This window comes from Beta vulgaris, chromosome 8 (genome assembly GCF_026745355.1).
Source record: "Beta vulgaris subsp. vulgaris cultivar EL10 chromosome 8, EL10.2, whole genome shotgun sequence".
Lineage (NCBI taxonomy): Eukaryota > Viridiplantae > Streptophyta > Magnoliopsida > Caryophyllales > Amaranthaceae > Beta > Beta vulgaris.
The window spans coordinates 37,447,362-37,460,456 of NC_079209.1; the positions used below are offsets into that span (position 1 = coordinate 37,447,362).

At 34.3% G+C, this 13,095-nt stretch overlaps 2 protein-coding genes across 2 annotated transcripts; both read right to left on the reverse strand.

The window, feature by feature from the left end:
• Positions 1 to 442: 442 nt before the first annotated feature.
• On the reverse strand, positions 443 to 5,388 carry LOC104901399 (ABC transporter G family member 11). Its single transcript, XM_010688970.4, has 10 exons — positions 4,697 to 5,388; positions 3,474 to 3,763; positions 3,223 to 3,394; positions 3,000 to 3,122; positions 2,559 to 2,687; positions 2,280 to 2,474; positions 2,108 to 2,194; positions 1,489 to 1,761; positions 1,266 to 1,373; positions 443 to 905 (listed from the first exon to the last, which is right to left on the reverse strand). The coding sequence occupies exons 1-10, from the start codon at positions 5,129 to 5,131 to the stop codon at positions 546 to 548; spliced, it is 2,172 nt and encodes a 723-aa protein (XP_010687272.1). The 5' UTR covers positions 5,132 to 5,388; the 3' UTR covers positions 443 to 545.
• Positions 5,389 to 9,118: 3,730 nt separating this feature from the next.
• Positions 9,119 to 10,049, reverse strand: LOC104901495 (uncharacterized). Its single transcript, XM_010689084.4, has 2 exons — positions 9,412 to 10,049; positions 9,119 to 9,335 (listed from the first exon to the last, which is right to left on the reverse strand). The coding sequence occupies exons 1-2, from the start codon at positions 9,796 to 9,798 to the stop codon at positions 9,285 to 9,287; spliced, it is 438 nt and encodes a 145-aa protein (XP_010687386.4). The 5' UTR covers positions 9,799 to 10,049; the 3' UTR covers positions 9,119 to 9,284.
• Positions 10,050 to 13,095: the final 3,046 nt, after the last annotated feature.

Sequence of the window (13,095 nt, forward strand, 5' to 3'; positions counted from 1 at the left end):
TCTTTGAGTGCCTTTGTAATCTTTCTTGAATGTTTATCGATTCCTATTGCGTATTCATGGTTTTTCTCCCAGTTCTTGGGTTTCCAAGTAGAAGTTCTTGTGTGTTATTTATTGCTTTGTTATTTGTTGTTCTATTATTATTTGTTATTACTTGCTAAATTGATAGTCAATAGAACTTACAAATCAAAATACTTACTTATCAAAAACAAAAGATACTAATAAAATAATTATTAAATATTTAATTTGTCCGTTAGATTGTGAAATAAAAATTAATGCAAATAACTTGAGACAAATGGAGTACGTCTATAAACCTTTGTGTGGCAACTCGCTATATCCCACACAATAGTAGTATTAGATTCCAAGAATAAAATCTTCAGAACACATAAAAAAATAAACCAAAAGTGGAAGAAAAGTTAGTCCTACTAGAAAATTCATGCACGCATTCACAACTCGAAGCATATATATATATAGATATAAATCGTTACACTCTTGAGTAGTATGAACACATTTCCAGGTGAGCTACTCCTGTTGGGTGTTGCTATTAATTACTTATTAGCGGCATATGCAGAACGACGAGCTACATAAGCTCTAAGGGAAGGGGATTGAGAGAGACGATCAGGTGCAACAGTAGTAGTATAATTCTGGTTTCGATTCTTGTGTTGGATTCTTCTCCTAGCAATATATCCTCCAACCCAAGGCGTAACATCCTCATTGATCTTGATCATCACGAAGAAGATGATTCGATAAATGATAATCATGCTAAAGATTACACTTAGGTCCACCCATTTCGAACGATTTACATCAATCTGAAATACATTCTCCAGTACGTACTCCCCTGGGATCTTCGGGAGATCCGGTGTTCTGTTGTCGAACACTAGTCCCTTCAGATCATTTTGGTATTGTCCCTGTACGTTCAGAAAACAGCGCTTTGTCAACAAATTGGCCTCAAAACAATTACAACTGATGCAATTTTGAAATGAATACTGAATAGACACTGTTGAGATGAGAGGCAAAAAAAAAAAGTAACTGGTTTCGCCAATCACATACGAATGCCCTGTGATATGGGTTACACTTTGTTCGTTATTTACTGATCAATAGCTTTTTTGTCTGCATTAGTTGACAAATATCATCTGGTACTATATGTCCTCTGATAACGTACAGTTTCCAGGTAAATATTGTTGATATATATAGATGTATGGTAGTACTAAACTACTAATGCTACTTATCTCAACTTAGAGAGGCATATAGTACAGGGGAGTATGTACCTGAAGAGCCCAGAAATGGAAACTGATGTAAGACATGGGATAACGCCATACTGGCTTTGGTATGTCCTTGGGGAGCCGGAAGAAGCCCGAAACTAGCATGAAAATTCCCTAAAATTACAGAGAGAATTCATGATTTTAGTTGGAGAAACAAATCTATCATAACTATGTCTGATAATAAATAATTTCTATAAAAAGCTAATAGTACTAGTTTTTGAAGTTTTACCTGAATTCCAGCACCAGTGATAATACCCATGAGGAAATTGGGAACAATACTTGCAATGGCCATCATTAAGCTCTCAACAACTGTGACGCTTGCATAAAGACACAGCACGAAGAAGATGTAGTGCTCAAAGCCAGGATGAAGATGAACCATGAAGTAACACACCGTCCCCGAAATAAAGGTTATCAACATTAGAAATGGCATCGCAGATATTGTGTTGCTGATCACAAATGCTGCCACACCATAGTGTCCATTCAACCTTTCCCTTTGGAATACCTGAATAACATGCCTTAATTACTTTCGAGAAAAAGTGTTGTTTTAGTTTAGTATTTTCTGCCTATGTTATTGGAACTCAGGTACTCAGTTAATGGATACATGACTCTGGTTGACTCAAACATTTTAACCAAGGTTAGAGTGTGTAGGAGTTCTACATGGGAACATGGAACTTGAGGTAAACTGAAGAGTCCAAGTAACATTTTGGCGTACAATGGTTTCGAATAGGGTGGTGATTGTTGTGGCCTAAAATTTCTTTTAACATTCATCAATTTGCCAAGTTGAATATTAATTTACCGAAGAGTAAATAGAAGGCACAAAGAAATGTTATAAAATTGAAAGATTTAACCTTCATATCTTCCACAAAAGACGGAAATCCACCAATAGACATGAAGGTGACAAAGCCGAAAACAAATGATGCACAAGAGCCTCTTGCCTGTATCACACAAGAAAGTCAGTATTCTTCATAGACAAATTTCGAAATTTCAAAAGAACTACTAGTAATGTCACGAGCGAATTACCAAGATGGCATTGAAACTGGTTCCAACATTTAGAAAGATGGATCCGATACACATGGTAACCACTACGTAAATTACCAGCCTCAACCAGTAATAACCAAAATCTCTCGACATGTTAACGAATGAACGTTTGGTTAAGGTGAAAGTCTGCATCAAGAAGCTAGCCTGACTTCCTCCCGAGTCTAAAACAGTTCCTTTCTGCCATAGTTTACAGAAAAATCACTTGAAGAATAGTTTAACAAGTACGAAGACAGAAATCAACAGGTAAAAAGAAAAACGTACCACTTTAGAGATCTCATCTACTCTATGTCGAGCTGAATAAGACTGTTGGGACGTACTATAATGGCTAATCAGAGTTCGAGTAGCTTCAGCTGTTGTGATCTTCTCTAATGGGTCATCACTAGCCTCAAACTAGTCAATATGTAAAAAAGTAATTATTTGAAGTGAGTACATGAAAAAATACACAAACGAAAAAGTTATGTCAAAATTTGCAAGGGAAATTCTTGCATTTATATTACTACTTTATATATGATGTTACCCTCCATCATGAACATGTCGTGGTAAAAACATTCGAACATGAACATAAACCCCAATTAAGTTTCAGTGATCTTTAATTTGAATACAATACTACAGCGCCATATTTGCATCTACAAAGCTAAAGAAACATTAATGTCTCATAAATTGGATGAAATCAAATTACAAAAGTGAAGTAGAATAATTTACCCGTAATTTCATGGATCCTTTTAATGTAGCTTTGACTTTGTCAAAATCAGAGTTAATACACCTAAGGAAGTGATCAGATGGATTCCTCAAAGCAGGGCATGGAAAACCAGCTTGAGCAAAGAACTACAAAAACAGAGAAAAGACAGCAACATAATTAGACATTTCACAAGTTATATATACAAAAGGGGAAACAAAGTAACACTTTAGAGTTTAGAATAATTACGTCATATGCTTCTGATGCTTGGCCAAAATAAACAGTCTTCCCCCCTGAAAGCAAGTACAAACGATCAAACAGCTCGAAAACCTCACTGCTCGGCTGATGAATCGAGGCAATGACAGTTCTTCCGTCTCTTGATAGTCCTCGCAATGTCTCTATTACGAAGAATGCAGACGCACTGCATTTCCCACACGACACAGAAAATGTAAAATAAAACAAGTATGAAAATGATGACAAAAGGGAAGATATGAAGTAACCTGTCTAGACCACTAGTAGGTTCATCGAGGAAGAGCAAGCGAGGTCGCATCAGTATCTCAATAGCAATGCTAACCCTCCGTTTCTCACCACCACTAATGCCTCTCAAATGCCAGTTTCCGATCACAGTGTCCGCACAATCTTGTAGCCCCATTTCAATGATGGTGCTTTCTATCAGTGCTTGTTTTTCCGACCACGCCATTTTGTCTGGCAAACGAAGCCGAGCTGAGTATGATATAGTTTCTCTAACAGTTAATGTCCCGATCAAGTTATCATCTTGTGTCACATAAGCCTGCATATCCTCATTCATTTTTAGTTTAGATGTCCATCATATACAATCTATCTCTCGATCGATTTCCACGAAATGTGGAATTTAAGACAACTTTCAAGTTTTAATATCAAAGGTTACACATAGCATTAGCATTTGAATAATTTTTTTTGAAATTGTATACAATTATATATTAACTTATACTGCTATATATCTAGCTTAGTTTAGGTTCTATAATTGAACAAGTTAAGCTGGAAATGAAGCTTATATAATAGTTATACAAGTGACACTTATCTTAGAATAGCAAGCTAAAGTGAGTTGATTAAAGTGTATTAATTTCTCCTGTCTATCTACCTATGAGATGAAGTACAGTCTAGCTAACATTAGTTAATTGAGTTCAATGATGCCATTAATATCTTCTGTCACTTTCCATCTAACCAATTTCATTTAATTTCATATTTATAGTAATACTCCTTTTTTTAAAAATATTATTAAAAAAAATCATTCTCATGAAAATATGAAATACTAGAAAAAATATTGAATATATACTACATCTGTTTTTTTAGTTGCAACGATTAGACAATTTCTACTCACACTTTATATCTAATCGTTGCAACTAAAAAAACATACGTAGTATAAGAAAGAAAAGCTACTATACTACATTCATCTTAATTAGTATTTATTATTAAACCATCCACCTCACTTTTTCAACTTTTTTCACAATTACTCGTAGAAACTATATGTAGATCTAGGATAAACCTAGGTACATGTGGTTTTTCTTGGAAATGAAAGATAAAAAAGAAAATTATTTTTATTTAAACAGAAAAAACCTAATAAAAAAAAAATTTAAACCACCCAATTTCCAAAAAAAAAAAAAAAACAAATTAAGATATGTATAGTGAGTAAAGAAAAATTAAAGATAAGATTGAGTGGCACAGATGATGGGAGAAAACTGACCGCAGCGCCAAAAGAGAGCTTGGTTTTGCGACCATTGAGTAAAATGGTACCAGAGAGGAAAGCATTAGCAGCAAGGCGACTAGAGAGAGCGTCAAGAAGAGTAGATTTACCAGAACCAGAAGGTCCCATAAGAGCAGTAAATGAACCAGGTTCAGCATAACCAGTTAAACTTTCTAATACTTTTTGAGTATCACCGTTACTTAGTGTAACCATCACCGTTAGATCATTCCATGTTAGTCTTGCTGAGACATCGCCGATCAATTCTGTTTTATTTACATCTCTCCATAAGGTCTCACTTAAGGGACTTAACCCAGGAAGCGCTACGGTGCCGTGTTCATCACTGTTGTTGTTGTTATCGTCTTGGTTTTGGTTTTTTATGGCTTCTATCTCCATTATTACATGGTTATTATTTGTTGATGAGGATGATGTTTTCATGGTTTGTTTTTTGTTTAAAGAATTGTTAAAAAAAAAAAGAAAAAAAAAAGGAGTTGAGTTTTGTATGGAAGAGTGAAGTTTTTTGTAAGAGATGTATTTATAAAGAGAGAGAGAAGTGTGTGAGGAAGTGATGAAGGGAAGAAATGAGGATTGTATGGAGAGGGAGGTTTAACGTGAATTTGACTAGGAGGTTGGGGAGTTATTAGTCAAGGAATTTAACTCATATGATTAACTCCATTGTATTTGCATGCAAACAGACTAAAGAGAAAGAGCACAGCTAAGCTAATAAGGTTATACTGGTCTTATACACTCTTAACTCTTTATCATTTGATTTGGTTCTTAGCAAAAAGCTTCTTATCTACTTTCTTCCTAACCATATATATCAATGTAATATTTGCTTTTTTTATGGTATTTAATACATGTCTTTAATCCTAAAAGTACTTAATGATGTGTTTTTAATTATATCGAATAGTTGAAGCAAAAACTCGCATAACGCGCGTCAGTATGAAATATGTTCAGTAAAATGTAAAAAATGTTGCACTCATTTGTAAAATAATGAAATATAGAGATGACAAATAATACCTCTGACCTCCCTCATCTCGTTTGCGGTTAGTATTAGTTTATAATAAATTTATATGCAGTGAGTAATCCAATATACTACATTATTTATTAATTTTGTTAACGTAAGGAAAATAGATGAGTGAATTCAATTAGTTTAACTTAAAAATAACATATCGAATTTCAGCAATAGTTAAGTGTCTTGTCTAACCAAAAGGTTGTTATGTATCAAGTACATAATTAAGGAGAAGTCTTAATAAATAATAATTTCATTTGTTTTTTGTTTTTTGTTTTTTGTTTTGAGGGATTGCAAAAATGATGTTTTAGAGTAGTGGTGTAAAGTTTAAAATGTGGTGTACATTTATTAAAATGGCATACTAATACTAAAGAAAAAGTGAGAAGAAATTGACAACAATAAATGAGAACAGGTGGTAGTTGGAAGGGGTGCAATTAATAAGAGGGTATACCATACTGATTGCCAACCCTTTGAAAATAAAAGCATTAACTACTTTATAAATTAGCAGTAGAATAGGAATAGAATTGCAATGCAAGCTGGTTTGGGTTTTTGCCTCGCAACGCGGGTCCATCGTATCGGGCTATCGGCTGTGTAAACTGTAAAGTGTTCACGAACTTGGCCTGCTCATTGTGGAGGGGGGGGACCTCTTCATGTTTCATCCTCATTGTAAGTTTGTTACTTACTTAGTACGAAGTACTATTTCATAATGCCAGTTTATGGAGAAATAGGGCCCATTTCACCGGCGAAAAATCAACCAACAAACCGACTCCCCTGATCTTACCCGGATAAGCCTTTTTCACTTGTAATACTAGCTTTTTTTGCACGCTATGGATGTGGTGACATTTTAGGCATAACTATTGTTCGGTATTAAAAGAAATGATAAATAAAATTATGAATATACGTATCTACGTTCACCTTCATTAGGTGAGTAAGAAGTATTTAAATACCTACCAATATTATCTAAATATATTTTTGAAGTAACTATAAGTGATATATTGCATATCCAAGTAATGAAAAAACTGAATTTTTTTTTTGGAGTTTGTATTTGTGATTAATTTTGAACCTGAGTTGTCTTTGTAATGAAAATGTCATACTTTTTTTATTGTCTATGGTATTAATTTTTGATAAGTTCTTAATTACGATTTTGTTTTAGTTGATTGGATCTAAATTTAATTTAATAGAATCGTTTTTATTGTCAAGTTTATGTGATTGACAATTATATGAGTTGATTGGGTTTAATAGAGATTTGGTTGAATTTTTTTCTTGGTAAGTTTATGTGTGTAATGGTTTTATATTGTGAATGGGTGAATATGTAAATTGAAAGGGGGACATCATTGCTCCCCCCTTGGCTTATATAATAGAGATTGATTATTCAAAGTTCATTTTTGGACTCGTAAAATTTACATTTGCAAGTATGTATATAATGCGTTATTAACCTCAGTTTGAGCATTGGTTGGGTAATCCAAACCAATATAGTCATTGAATCGGGTATTCAATAATAAATAATACTAAATTTGATATCCATGAATCGAACGAGTACCTTGTTTTCGGATTAAATATCGGTTATCCTATATGATACTTAAATCCGAATACTTTGACTACTAATTTTGTTTTTATTTAACACTAAACCCCAATGTTAATGTATGATTTCCACTACATTACTAGCCCAATATTATTAATTTTAATTATAAAGCTATCCTATATTCAAAAGAAAAAAAAAAGTTTTTTTTTTATTATTTTAGCTCATAGTACCCTAAATTATTTGGAAAACTTCCTGTGGCAACCTTGTACCATGGAAAATTTGCAATTGTAAACCGTTTTTCTTTTGACTTTCAAAAATAACCCTATACTTAGTAATATTATACAATCGTGACATTAATGATGGTTAAACCGTTACTTCGACCATTAGACCTATTTACTATCCTAACCCAAGGTAACCCCAAACCACTACCTAACCCACTAAATCCCCAACCACCACCACTCTTCCACCGAAAACATTAGCCCTGTTTGGCAAATAGAGTTTAGAGTTTAGAGTTTGCTGTTAGAGTTTAGAGTTTGCTGTTAGAGTTTTAACTTTTTTATTCAGTGGATTTGACTGTGGATTTGACTGCTGTTTATATAAATGTGTTTGGTAACACTTAGCTATTTGATAAAAGGTGATAAGTATTTTATGATGTAAACTGACAATTATAGACATTGGTCTTTATTATTATTATTATTAGTTTATCTTTTATCTTTCATTCCCCTTATAACCCACCCCACCACACACCACCTATATAATATAACTAGAAATCCTTAATAAAAAAAAATTTAGAAAATTATTATTTGTTAAAAACATGTTAGCATATACCTTCATTTCTACATATGTCCAAGGTAATACTCCCTTCAGTAATATCCAGAGTGCCACTAAATCATATTTTTCTCCTTAAAAAAGTCATTACACAAACACATTTATATAACTTACACAAACGGTACATAGAATATACTTCATACGAATTTGTAGAACTAGTAGATTTATGTAACAGTAAGACTACTTGTAGGCCCTTAATAGTTTTTTTTTTAAAAAAAAAAAGGCCATTAATAGTTGTTACATATGTTTAAGAAGTACGTTGTCGTCCTCTACTTCGCAACAAACTAGTAGTAATGTCATCACGAACTTTTGCCATTTCATTAGTACTTAGACGTTGAGCTTCTTGCATAGAACTACCATCAACATCTCGAGATGCTTCGGTTGGAATAAAAGGGTCTCATCTATGATCTTGAATGCCGGATCAGGAACTTTGCTTAATCGTATGTAATTGTGCAATGCAAATGCAGCACAGATTATCCTATTTTGATCTTGTGACGAATACTTTGGCATTTTCCCTAATATTTTCCATCGTGCCTTTAAAATGCCAAATGCCCTCTCAATACAACTCCTTAAGGAAGAATGTGCACGATTGAAAATTTCTCGAGGCCCTCTTCGATTTGCACCACTAAATTCAGATTGATGATACCTTGTCTTGTGGTATGGAATTAGATATCCTTCTCTTTCCGGATATCCTTTGTCTACCAAGTAATATTTGCCTAACATGGAAAAAGTAAGAATAATAATTAAAATGGAATAATAAAAAATCAAGATGACTAAGCAGAGTAAATATCAATTACCAAGAGGCACAACAAGAATCCGCGTATATAGCGTCTGACGTTAGCGTCCGTCTAATAAAACAGACGGTATACATCGAAATATCGTCCGACTTACCATCAGACGGTAAATAGCGTCTCATTTAGCGTTCGTTTCTTTTTCAGTCGGAAATTAGCGTCCGCTTAGGGACGTTAGTGTCCGTTTTTGTAGCAAACGCAAATTAGCGTCCGTTAAGCGGACGCTAAAGTCCCTCAGCGGACGCTAATGTCGCGGATATACCAACGTTTTGGGAAATTGAGACTTTCGTTGCCAATAGTATCAAGAAAAATTCTAGAATCGTGAGCCGATCCTTCCCAACCAGTAAGTACATAAGTAAAAAGCAAGTCAAAGTCACCCGCCGCCATAACATTTAGAGTGGGTGTCCCTATCCTTCCTCTATATCGTAATTGATCCTCCTAGGGAACTATAACATCTATATGAGTACCATCAATGGCTCCAATGCAATCCTAATATGAAATAAGTGACATTAATATGACATCCAATAATACATATAAACATAGAAAAAATGATTCAAATAGATACCTTGAAATGTGGCATATATCGAGCATCATCCTCAATGTATGAAGGGATTTTTGTAAACTTGGGATCTCTCGGTCTTAGTAAATCTCTTGATAGACCTTCCATGGCATCCATAACTTGTTTAAAAATGCTGCTAACAGTTTCACCAGAATGTTGAAATCGCTCTTGTGCATCTCGATTTGAGGCTCCTTTACTAAGAATGTAAACAAAAATACCCACTTTCTCTAAAGTTGACATCCTACCCGAAGGAGATAATCCATGATTATTTTCTAAATCCATGCATAATTGTTGAAATGTGCATGGTGTCATTCTAAACATGTTGAAACAACATTTTTCATGACCATTTAATATTTCATGCATCCATTTTTCTCCTATTTGCAACGATGTCATACATGGCTCCTTGTGTATCTATTTAACATAATAAAGGCTGGCATAACCTAATATAGATGTCACATTATCCCAAAATGCATTATTTCTACGCTTTTTCCGCATTCGATTTCGTATACCATGCAAATCCATACCTGCAAATACCTTAGCAAGTGTATACATTACTATCAAGATTACTGGTAATGTAGCAAAAATAAAATACATGTTCATATTACATTCATAACTACCAACCTTTAATATAAGCGCACTAACCACATATTCATATTAGTAATGTTAAAAGGCTACATATATGAACAAAATTGCAAAGCCTATGCTACTTACATGTTCCTGTCATACAAAAGCACCTAATATTACTATCCAAAAGGGGTGCAGTCAAAAAGATAGATAACCAAACTAGATAGAACAAGTCTTAATAGTTAAAGTCGATACATTTTTCACTTATCCTTTTCATACAAATATTTTATCCACTGAAGCCTTAAGTTATCATCTGTATCCTCTTTTGGGGGTCTTCGATCATAGTGCAAGCAAAAAAGAATTCTGGACTTCCTAGTATGAGGTCAGGCATAGACACTAGTTTTGCCAATGAATCAACAAGTGTATGAGAGGATTCAGCAAGTGTTTGTGCTTCAATACTCATCAGTTCCATCTCCTTAGTGTTCCTCTCAGTCACAACTTTCACCATTGTATCCAATTTTTCCATTAAGAGTCCAGCCCCTCCCTTTCTACTACCAGATTCAGTCCAACAACTCTTTGAACTCTCTGCAACATCATTCTCAGAACATCTTTTACTTCCTTTAACTACGTGTTCAGTTGATTGTGGAGAAGGAGAAGGAAGTGGAGTTGAATCATTCCAAACTTCTTGCCATTCCATGTTAGTTTCGTTATGATTTAGATCACCATTGTCACTCATTACATCTTCGTTGTCAACCATTACATTACCGACATTGGTAGCATCAAGGGGTGAAGAGTGGATATGTGTCGTTGAAGGGATATAAACTAATTCTTTTGGGCGTTGAACAGGAGTAAACTTTAGCCCCCCTTGAGCAACCGAACTTCCAAAGAGTTGTTCCATCTTGTACTCAAGTTCGGGCTCAATACCTTCACATTGAAAAGCTCTAAAATGCTTTCCTATAAAAAGAGATGAATGAAATTAGATAACAATCAACCTAGGTAGTTAAATTAATTTATTTTGATAATGTAAGTGATAAAGTGGGTATATGTATAAGCTGACCTCAATTTTTTTCTGCCACCACTCTTCACTAGCACTTATTGTACCCTTTTCATGATCCCAACCTAACCCAGTTTCTTTCCCTTTAAGTGCTCTCCAAAGGCTCCAACGATTTCTCATCCAATTTCACTTGTTTTTTAGTTTGTTCTTGTCATACGCCAAATTAGTTTTTTTACTAAACTCCACTTCAAGCACTTTCCATGGCATTCTTTGTGAAATTGTTGCACCTCGTTTCCCCTTACTCCTTTCGGCATATTGGATACACAAATCACAGAATATGAGTAAAGTTTCCATAGACCAACTAGCCCGACCCACATCTTTCACCGAAGTCTCACCTTCCTCATTGTCCCTCTTGTTGTTTGCGGTCATCTTCTATCATTAATAAAAGAAATATTTTAAATAATTAAATTATCTTCCTTTTTTATAGACAACAAATGCAAACAACCACAATCATAAAAACTAAGAATGATTGGTTCTAAATTAAGCAATCAATAAATTAAGATTGATCAGGTAAATAGCAAATATTAGCAGACTATGGAGGGAAGTTCATATAATAAATTAGAAAGACAAATAGCAAATGGCAGCATACTAGCAGCAAATAGCAAACACAACCATTGATATAAAATTTTATTATATGAACATTTAGGGGGGAAATCTTCAAAATAGAGTATTGGAGTTCCTATTAAATTTAATTTGCACAAATTCAAAACCACAAGCATAAATATATCTGTAACTCCAAATCTCCCATGGGTTGCAGGAGAGATGTATATACATGGTGATTAATTGGTCATGCATATAAAAAACAAGGTTCACTAATATAAAGAATGTTCTTAGTCTATCCATCATTGCCAAACATCAAAAAATATATAAATGTCATTATTGTTTGTGTTAAGCTCAAATGGTTAATGAAGCAGAATCTTACCACAAACACTTGTAACTAACCCCAATACATCCATTCTCTCTCTTCTCTTGGTGGCGCTCATTATTGGGAGAGCGAAATCAACCCTCTTCTACATTTTATTTCTCATTCGGGAACTCAAATGTTCTTATTCCAAATGTTATTATTTTAAAAATCGCCCAATGCAACAAAGTTAAACTCACAAAAACAACTCATAATCCACCAAATTTCCTGATAATTATTCTCCCATTAAGAAAACTCATAATCCACCAAAGTGTAAATTAGACATTAATCAGATGCAAAAGTGACGATTTTGAAGATCAGTATACAGAGAAAACCCGAAAATTAATACAATAATAACAAATAATTAGCAAAAATTCACTAACCTCTTTGAAGATACCTCAAGAATTCACCAAGCTCTTTCAGATCTGATAAGAGGGAAGTAAGGAGAGATAAGGGAAAATGAGATAGTCGTATTTTTAGGGTTAAGAGTTAAGAGTGAGAAAAGAAATGAGGTGTTTTATGGGTAAATATGTCATATTGCAATGTAAATTTCAAACCTCTGTCCAAAACGTTGGGTTTTCCAGCTTTTTAGAAATTAGAGTTTTGACCCCAATACTCTATCAAATCAGCCATTTTACCAAACATCCCAAATAGAGTTTTGACCAGTCAAAAACTCCATTTGGGGTCCAAAACTCTAAAAACACCTCAAACCTCTCATTACCAAACACAGCCAATATACTCTTGTCACTTTCTCCCTTCTGATGATTATCTCTCTCTACTCGTCACTCTCTCCCTCCCAGTGACTCTCATCTCTCTTTCTCTTTCACTGATGCCTCCCTAAATCTCCATCGTCCCCCCACCCCCTTCATGTTGATGCCGTTGGTGATGTTCATGGGGTCGGATGTGATGTTGCATATATTCTTCTCTTTAACTCGGTGGTGGTGCTGCTACCTTTATTGTGATGCTCTTGTTGTGACCGTGGCTTGTCGGTGTTGGTGTTATTCCCCTTTATCTCTTGCTCTAGTCTTCCTTCCTCCTCTGCCTACTTCGATGCGCCCCTGATTATCTCTTACTCTATCTTGTAGATATGATAGTCTTGAATAGTGCTATTTTTTGAACTGAACAAAAAAACGATTTTCCATTACAAATATTTCATAGTACAGGGTTACTA

Excerpts from the sequence above, each read along its gene's own strand:
- LOC104901399 (XM_010688970.4), bottom strand. The coding sequence starts at position 5,131 with ATGAAAACATCATCCTCATCAACAAATAATAACCATGTAATAATGGAG. Across the intron at positions 2,688-2,999 it reads AAGGATCCATGAAATTACGG|TTTGAGGCTAGTGATGACCC; the intron begins GTAAATTATTCT and ends CATATTGACTAG. Across the intron at positions 1,762-2,107 it reads CTTTTGTGGAAGATATGAAG|GTATTCCAAAGGGAAAGGTT; the intron begins GTTAAATCTTTC and ends CATGTTATTCAG.
- LOC104901495 (XM_010689084.4), bottom strand. The coding sequence starts at position 9,798 with ATGACATCGTTGCAAATAGGAGAAAAATGGATGCATGAAATATTAAAT. Across the intron at positions 9,336-9,411 it reads GATATATGCCACATTTCAAG|GATTGCATTGGAGCCATTGA; the intron begins GTATCTATTTGA and ends ATTTCATATTAG.